This window comes from Babylonia areolata, chromosome 1, assembly GCF_041734735.1.
Source record: "Babylonia areolata isolate BAREFJ2019XMU chromosome 1, ASM4173473v1, whole genome shotgun sequence".
NCBI classification, from domain to species: Eukaryota; Metazoa; Mollusca; class Gastropoda; order Neogastropoda; family Buccinidae; genus Babylonia; species Babylonia areolata.
The window spans coordinates 69,249,218-69,259,217 of record NC_134876.1 but is presented as its reverse complement, the minus strand read 5'-3'; the positions used below and the strand labels follow the sequence as shown (position 1 = coordinate 69,259,217).

Sequence of the window (10,000 nt, the reverse complement as noted above, 5' to 3'; positions counted from 1 at the left end):
GTTTTTACAGAGACAGACAATGGGATCTCACCAGTTTCACCAAATACCATATAATTTGGGATGGACAGTCTAAGTTTCGGAACTAGTTTGTAGAATTTCAATTGCAATTTTTCCACATTATCACATTTATCAACCCCCCAAATCACAACAACATGCATGTAAGTACAGGAAGAACTGTTTTATCAAGTAAGTCAATAGTCAGGTCAACAGGGAGCTTTAGGTGATGAGTTTTCATCATAAAGATATGAAAATAACCTGATAACATGTGGTATGTAAGCTGGGTATACTTAACAGTGTTCAAACCCCATGTTCCACAGCAGAACACGAATTCTTCTTTGTGCGTTCACGTAGACTTCTTTTCAACCTGGCGTGTACGCAGACTTCTTTTCAACCTGACATGTGATTGTCTGTAAGTGAATGTGAGTGACAGTGCGAGCGCTCTGAGTAGACTTTTAATTAATCAATTAATGAATTTATTTATGACAGTTTGCGCGTTTCATGTTATACATGAAATTGATCCTTCATAAAAAAAGAAAGAAAAAGATCGGACAGTATTCTCGAATTTCTGTGTGCATGTATACGCGTGTGAGAAGTTGTGATTTTGTGTACCAAACATCAACGAGAACAGCAACAACAATCTAAATGATGATCACGATGAAGTTGACGATAACGACGACGACGATAATGATGATGATAAGGCGACGACGACGACGACGACGACGATGATGATGATAAAATGAATAAACAGGTCATAAACTAAATTTATCCATCGAATACAGACAAAAAGCAAAAACAAAAACAAACAAACAAAAAAGCAACAAAACTGACGAAGTGATCAGCAGACGGTGGTGATGTTGCAGGAGGTGATCTGTGAGAAGGAGGAAGAGGTACCAGGTCCGGGAGGGGTGTGTGTGTGCGCTGAAGGCTACAGGGGGAACCCTTGTGCCCCCTACATTGGAGGTTATCTGTCTCCATCTCCCACCCCACTTTCTCTGTCTCCCTCTCTGTCTGTCTGTCTCTGTCTCTGTCTGTCTCTCTGTCTCTGTCTGTCTGTCTGTCTGTCTCATTTTGCTTGTTTGTTTGATTTATTTGACCTGACGGTCGGATTGAAAAAAAGCATGTCTTTGCTTATTCCACTTCCTTCAATCAGTTGATCAATCAATTAATTTATTATCAATTCTCTCTTTCTCTCTCTTGTCTTTCTGTCTTTCTGTCTGTCTGTCTGTCTCTCTCTGTCTCTCTCTCTCTCTCTCTCTCTCTCTCTCTCTCTCTCTCTCATGTAAATACTGACAAGACTAAAGTGATGGTTTTTCGAAAAGGTGGCTTTTTGGGAAGATATGAAAAGTGGAATCTCGATGGAAATGCTCTAGAAGTAGTGAATGAATATAATTAACTAGGGTTTGTTTTTATAACAAAAATGAGTATAAACAAAGGAGTAGGGATTTTAGCAGCAAAAGGCAAACATGCATGCATTGACTGTATAAAATATATAACGAATCTGAATGATATTTCCAAAGGATGTTTTTTTCAAAATATTCGATGCTCAGGTACAACCCATTCTTTTGTACGCTTCTGAGATGTGGGGTCTTAACAGACTTGATAATATTGAGAAAGTTCATTCCTTTGCATGTAAACGTTTTTTGAACATAACACTTAGAGTACCAAACAAGTTTGCATACGGCGAATTAGGACGTTATCCACTGTATATAAATAGTGCAACAAGGTGTATCAAGTACTGGTTAAGGTTGCTGAATATGAATGTGCACCGATTACCCAGACAGGCATATTTGATGTTGTTTAACTTAGACGAAAGGGGAAAAAAATGCTGGGTGTCTTTAGTAAAAAAAATACTTTATTTAGACTTGGGTTTGGATATGTCTGGTTGCAACAAGACGTTGGATGTGAGCAAACATTTTTGTCATTATTTAAGCAAAGAATGAAAGATATATTTATGCAGGAGTGGGACGAGTCAGTAATGTCTAAAGGTATATATCATAACTACAGACTGTTTAAAACTGGTTTTCAGTGTGAGCAATATTTTGAATATGTGGATAAAAAGTGTTTTAGGGACTGTTTGGTAAAATTACGGCTTGGTTTGCTCCCAATAAATGGATCATTTTTTAGAAGAACATTCAAATGTAATTCAAATTACGCATGTAAACGTTTTAATGTAATCGAAGATGAAAGCCATTTCATAAACAATTGTGTCCTTTACAATAACCTGCGGCAAAAACATCTGAACTCTGAAGGTCAATCGTATGTTCACTTGATGAAGAATGGTTCTGTTTACAGTATAGTTATGCATTTATATATTTAATGCCCTGAAGATACGACAGGAATTCTGTGACAACAATGATGAAAGTTAGAATTAATTTACTATGCACGATAAGCACTTTTGTTCTACAGGTTAAGTTATTACGTATTTTACATTTTGTTGTGGCTGAGTGATCACCATATTGCGTACTTTTGACCTCTTTCTAGGGGCCGGATGCCTGGAGATTAAAGTTTTGTTCTTGTTGTTGTTCTCTCTCTCTTTTGTCTTTCTGTCTGTCTCTGTCTGTCTGTCAGTCTGTCTGTCTGTCTCTCTCTGTCTGTCTCTCTCTATCGCACTATTTCTTTCTCTTTTTCATACATCTCCCTCTTTCGTTTTCTCTCCATTGATCTCGGGCCGAGAGGTGTGTGTGCGCGCTAAAGGCTACAAGGGGCCCCTTGTGTCCTCTGTTTGAGGTCATCTCTCTCTCTCTCTCTCTCTCTCTCTCTCTCTCTCTCTCTCTCTCTCCCTCTTTCTCTCTCCCCCCTCTCTCTCTATCCCTTCCCCCCGCCTCTCTCTCTCTCTCTCTCCCCTATCAAGCCCTTTCCCATCTAAAACAATTACACAAGGCGTTGATGGTAACGGTAGCAAAGCATTAAAGCTATCAGCTCCAGTAACTGTCGAAACTGTAACGTACAGTTATAATGTATGCATCACCCACAAAGTATTTTCCAAAAGCTATTCTCAACATGGGACTCAGCCAGTGAAACCATTTTAGTTGCAAAGGTAATTCCTATACACAAAACCGGTAAACATTCAGATCCATCCAATTACAGACTTATTCGTATTTGGTTCCCATCTCAAAACCTTTGGAAAACCATATGAATAAACACATTCTTGGTAACTTTAATCGTATCAATCTATTCCACGAAAACCAGTGTGGATTTTGGGCTAATCATTCCTGTTACACAGCATTAAGAAAGATCCGGCAGAGTACGTTGTAACTGAAAACATTAATTCTGTACATCCCAGCTTTAAACAGACAAACAGAAAGATAAATAGACATGCAGATAGGCAGCTAGGCAAATGGGTAGACAAACAGACAGACATATATACAGACAGACAGATAGACAGATAGAATGGATGAAGGAAGGAATGAAGGAAGGAAGAATCATCTTTCTTTATTAACATCAGGAAAAAAACATCAAAATAACAAGAGGAAAAGACGCACACAAACACTAAACATAGACAAGGCGAACTCACACACACATATGTACGTTCATGTACACATCCATAATTGTACGTATGATAATACATGGATACGTTCATGCAGACAGACGCAAGGATAAAGACAAACGCACAGGATAAACACGCGGAGAATGTGCCCTGCATGCTTTAGTGAAAAATTATGCCTGTCATATAACCTGGATTTCGATGAATCGTTTGAGACCTTGTTATGTTTAAAGGTTTTAGAGCGTCAGCACTGGCTGAATTCCATATTGTCGAGGTATTGTCTACAAAATTTAATGACCAAAACATTCCAAGTATTTACATTTTGGGATGATCGTTTTACGAAAACTAGACATGGTTGTAGACAGACAGACAGGCAGGCAGGCATAGTCATAGACAGACAGACAGGCAGGCAAGCAGACTGATAGACAGACAAGCAGACAGGCAGGCAACAGACAGGCAGGCTGGCAGACAGACAGGCTGGCAGACAGGTAGGCAAGTAAGGAGATGATTCTGCCAGTAATTTTGACGTTGACTCTGACGACGGCGATGCAGAAGTTGGTGACGACGATAAAGATGGTGACGATGATGAAGATGGTGACGATGATGAAGATGGTGACGATGATGAAGATGGTGACGACGATAAAGATGGTGACGATGATGAAGATGGTGACGATGATGAAGATGGTGACGATGATGAAGATGGTGACGACGATAAAGATGGTGACGACGATAAAGATGGTGACGATGATGAAGATGGTGACGATGATGAAGATGGTGACGACGATAAAGATGGTGACGATGATGAAGATGGTGACGACGATAAAGATGGTGACGATGATGAAGATGGTGACGATGATGAAGATGGTGACGACGATAAAGATGGTGACGATGATGAAGATGGTGACGATGATGAAGATGGTGACGACGATAAAGATGGTGACGATGATGAAGATGACGATGGTAACGATGATGGTTCTGATGTTGACGGCTGAAAATGATCACGATAAATGACGGTCGACGGTGACAGACGCTGATGATGATGACGATGACGACGATGATGATGAGAACAATGACGACGATGACGCCGCTGTTGTGTGTGCAGACTGCCAGGAAGGCTACAGCAAAGGGAACTTTTCTGGTCACGGGGTGTACACCATCCACCCGCTCCTCTCCGCAGCCCCCTTCCCCGTGTACTGCAAGCAGATGACCAACAACGTGCGCACCTACATCCTGGATCGGCGCGCCAACAAGGTGGACTTCAACAGGTCCTACGCCGATTACCAGGCGGGCTTTGGGCAGCTCAGTGGTGACCACTGGCTGGGATTGGACAAGGTGAGTCTCTCCACCCAGAACCACAGCAGGCCTCAACGAAATCCACCCGAACAGGGGGACAACATAATTTCCCTTGCGCCAACCAAGACGAACCATGGATGAAGACGTCAGTGACTGGCGCAATAGCCGAATGGTTTAAGCGTCAGACTTTCAATCTAAGGGTCCCGGGTTCGAATCTCGGTAACGGCGCCTGATGGGCAAAGGGCGGAGATTTGTCCGATCTCCCGGGTCAACATAATCATGTGCAGGCCTGCAACTGCCTGAACTCCCTTCGGGTGTATACGCACGCAGAAGATCAAATACGCACGTTAAAGATCTTGTAATCCATGTCAGTGGTCGGTGGGTTATGGAAACACGAAAATACCAAGCATGTTTGAACCACGACAGAGTCATCGGCAAGTCGATGTTGGTCGTGCAACGGAAAGAAGACTCCACGGTAGACGCACAAATACGGCCGTACTGTGGGCAGGCAAAAGAAGATGATGGGTCTCGAGTAGTAGTAGTAGTAGTTGTTGTTGTTGTTGTGGTGGTGGTGGTGGAGGTACTACTACTACTACTACTACTACTACTACTACAACAACAATGATCGCTATTGTTGTTATGATATGGACGATGATTACTACGACGATCACGACAAAGATGATGATGACGATGATGTTCATTATTGTTATCATCATCATCATCATCATCATTATCATAATTATTATAACGATTATCATTGTCATGTTGCCCTGACACGAATTTATGAAAATCCGCCATTCAATACTTGTTTGCTACTTTGTCGGTGTGTCTCCACAACTCATGTTCTCATGTTTGTCCATTGCGTTGGTATTCCTCGTCGTCGTATACGTTGTTGGTGTTGTTGCTCTTGTTGTTTTGTCAGTTTACCCAGCACCTGCCACTTAATTTGCTTCTCTCTCTCTCTCTCTGTGGTATTGCTGTGATGTGCTTGTATGTTTATGTACACCCCTTCATGAGGGGTTATGGCCAATAATGAACAAATTATTCGCATTCGCATTCGCATTCGCATTTGCATTCTCTCTCTCTCTCTCTCTCTTTCAAAAAATTCAATTCCGCTGCATTTTTCCTTGATTTGAGCTTGGCACCCTTCCATGAAATATTCATGACTGCAGATCCCACTCAAGCATTAACAGTATGGTATGAAACCTTTCTCGCAGTCGTTGACAGACATGCTCCTCTTCGGACGAGGAGAGTAAAACACAAAACACTTCCGAACTGGTTGACGCAAGAACTCATCATAGCTATGGCATTAAGAGATGTTTTAAAAGCTGCTGGGATGGAGACCGAATACTGAAAGCAAAGAAATAAAGTGTGTGATTTAGTTAAACAAGCAAAGTCAGATCATTTTAAGAACCTTATCAACAACAACAGAAACACAGCAACACTATGGCGTGCTGTTTATGAAATTACAGATCAGTCTAAAAAGAAAGCAAATGCTGTCTGAACTATGTGGACAACGGATTCACTCAATGACCATTTTCTAAAAACAGCTCAGTCAACACAGACATCTACAAACTACCTTCCTTCAGAAAGTTATATAACCCCCAGACGTTACAAACATTTTGTCAAGAACGTCTTCAATCTGAATCATTCACTGTCCCCCCCCCCCCCCCCACTTGCTGTTCATGAAGTTGGATCCTTAATCTCAAATCTAAAGAATAATAAGGCAATGGGTCCAGACAATTTAAACGCATCTGTTATCAAACTTGCTTTGCCCTACATAGTAGACTCCTTTACGTATATTTACAATTTGTGCATTGAACAGAACAATGTTCCTGCTGCGCTAAAAACAGCAAAAGTAATCCCACTGCCAAAGTCAAAAGATATTACAGATCTCAACAACTTTAGACCAATATCCCTACTGTCCGTTGTTTCCAAGCCTCTCGAAAAGCACATCCACAAACACCTTATGAAACACATGGAGCAAAGCAACCTCTTTCATCCCCTTCAGTCCGGCTTTCACCATTATCACTCTTGTCACACAGCCTTAACCCGACTTTATGACACGTGGTTATCTGCAATTAATCATAACAAGATCACTGGAACAGTTTTCCTCGATTTCAAGAAGGCCTTTGATCTTGTGGATCACGAAATACTGATAAACAAATTAAATGAGTATACTCAAAACCAGTCAGCTGTCTCATTCTTCCGGTCTTACCTGGAAAACAGAACACAGCGTGTTTACTTGCATGGCACGTACTCTTCTGAAGGTCATGTAGATCGTGGTGTACCGCAAGGCTCTATTCTTGGACCTCTACTCTTTTGCATCTATATAAATGACTTGCCGATGCACATATCACCTGGCAACGTCATATGCGATCTGTTCGCTAATGACAGTTCTCTTCATTGTAGTGACGCCAACATCGATCTTGTACAATCATCGCTACAACAGGGAATAAATGACATCTCATACTGGTGTTACCAGAATCACATGGAACTTAACCCACATAAGACAAAAAGTATGGCACTGACATCCAGACAAAAACACCAACGTAAGCCTCTCACTCTAAAACTTGAGGTAAACAAGAACTCAGTTGAACAAGTTTGTGAGCACCGCTTTCTTGGGGTAATAATTGATAACGAACTAAACTGGCAAGCTCATATTAACCATGTCTGCAAACAGTTAGCTCGCAATCTGTTCTTACTCAATAAACTTAGACATTATGTTGATGCTCCAACCCGAAAATTATTCTTCTGGGCACATTGTCTTTCTCATATCAATTATGCATCTACAGTCTGGAGCAATGCCAGTCACAACCAGCTAAAAAAAACAAAACAAAAAAACAACAAAAAACCCAAAAAACCCCAACTCATTACATAGACGAGCAGCTAAACTTATTCTACCCGACCACTCACTATCAACAGATGAGAAATTAACAAAACTGGGAATATTACCACTGTACAAGCAATTTGAATACAATAAAATGGTCCTCATGTTCAAAGTACACAACCACATTCACCACCGTACCTCAGTGAATTTGTTCGAAGGGCAACAGAGCGTTACGATTCAGATAATTATATTCTGCCTCGTGTACGCATTGACTTGTACAAATCTAGCTTTGTATTTTTTGGACCATCTGTTTGGAACTCTCTCCCTACGTTCGTCAAGACAGGCGACTCATTATCGTCCTTCAAATCAAGGGTACGAAAACTTCTGCTCCACAAACAATAGACCCCCAAACCAAATATAACCGGCCTAAAAACATCATGCCCTTTTTGTGAAATGTATGCGCTGCCTATTCCTTTACATACACTAACGTGTTTCATCTTATTTTCAACCTTTTGTGATTTTCATGGATTATATGCACGCTATTGATTGGATGTTATTGCCTGCCACATCAGCGTCGGATTTCTCATCACTGTTGTATATGTACAGTGATATAACTATGTTTATCTGCTCTGTTTATACATTTTCATTTCAGTCGTGCCTCTTTCCTGAAATCTGTGTGATGATTAATTTGACCGTCTTAATAACCCGTTTACTTCTTGATTTTTTTTCTTTTCTTTTTTTCAATATCTGCTTTTGTACTACAATATGATCTGTAATGTACTACAATACGATTTGATACCTAATTATGTTTATGTATGCATATGCATACATATCTGTATGTACATGGAGACATATGCATGCATGTGGGTATATGTGCAAATATGTATATGCATAAGGGTGTGTGTGTTTGGGGATGAGTGTGTGCATATGTGTGTGGGTGGGTGGGTGTGAGTGTGTGACTGTGTTCCCTTCATTATATTTTTATGATGATGATGGTCCGTTGATTAGTATTATAATTATCATTAGTAGTAGTAGTAGTAGTAGTAGTGGTAGTAGTAGTGGTAGTAGTAGTAGTAGTATTTACCATTGTTATTATTGTTGTGTCTTATCGTTACTGTTTTTGTTGTCACAAGGACAGATTGGAAGACTAGGCAATGCCTAAAATCTTTATCCTTGAGTAATAAAGTTTTTGAATATCTCTCTCTCTCTCTCTCTCCCTGTCTTTCTGCATGAATACCTTTCCCCTTTATTTATATGTGTGTGCTATTTGTAATAGATGTAGATTAGCAAAGACAGATTGGAAGAATAGGCTATGCCTAAAATCTTAATCCTTGAATAAAAAGGTTTTGAGTTCTGCGTTCGGAGTTCTGAATTCTCTCTCTCTCTCTCTCTCTCTCTCTCTTTCTCTCTCTCCCTCTCCCCCCCTCTCTCTCTCTCTCTATTCCAGGTGTACGAGCTGACCAACAGCAAAACCTACGAGCTCCGCGTGTCAGCCAAGCTGAAGAACGGAAGCAACCTGTACATGCAGTATCAGGAGTTCAACGTCAGCGGACGGGAAGACGGCTACCGACTGCTGTTCAACAAGAGCTTCGCCGGAGTCTACCTGCTGGGCGACTGCTTCTCGCCGCTCTGGGGGTCCCGGTTCAGCACCCCGGACCACGACCAAGACGAGGCGGACGCAGTGAACTGCGCTGCCAGACACGGCGGGGGATGGTGGTTCCGGGGCGACAACTGCAGCACGTGCAACCCTACAGGGCCGCTTCTGAAACCGAGCAGCGGTTTCCGGACTGGGTTGGACGCTGAGGCGTTCTGGAGTGAGGACCTGGGCGACCTGGCTCTGTACCGGATGACCATGTTCCTCGTCCATTTGGGATGAGGTTGTGTTTTTTCTTGACCTTTGTTGTTGTTGTTGTTGTGTGACTGGCAACTGGACTCGTTTTCAAAGTTGCATCAATATTTGCACGTGCAGGCTAAATACACACACATACACACGCACACACACGCGCACGCGCGCACACACACACACACACACGCAACACAACACACACACGCACGCACGCACGCACGCACGCACGCACGCACACACACACACACACACACACACACACACACACACATGACTTGATAAAAGAAAACAATTGTCGCTAATTCAGTTACCGTCATGAAATATAATGTTGAACTCTGGCTCAGACTCGGATCAACTTTGTGGTTGATTAGATCGAAAAATGATAATGATAGCAACTTGACATGTTCTCTCTGTTGCTGTTGCTTTTTGTGTGTTTTGTTTTAAAAAGGTTTTGTTCCAGCTGCCCGGATTCCCAAAGCAACTTATCTAGGTCTTTTGTCCAATCTATTAATGATTTGCAACCTGTATTGTCAATCAAAAAGTTGTC

General features: G+C 41.6%; 1 protein-coding gene across 1 annotated transcript in view; it reads left to right on the top strand.

Moving 5' to 3' along the window:
• Positions 1-10,000, top strand: part of LOC143287687 (uncharacterized) — a 20,655-nt gene that overhangs the window by 10,576 nt on the left and 79 nt on the right. The window contains exons 5-7 of the mRNA XM_076595922.1: positions 861-960; positions 4,587-4,816; positions 9,055-10,000. The exon at positions 9,055-10,000 is cut by the window's right edge and continues 79 nt beyond it. Coding sequence (XP_076452037.1) covers positions 861-960; positions 4,587-4,816; positions 9,055-9,483 — 759 coding nt within the window. The 3' untranslated portion in view covers positions 9,484-10,000. The remainder of the gene's footprint in view (positions 1-860; positions 961-4,586; positions 4,817-9,054) is intronic.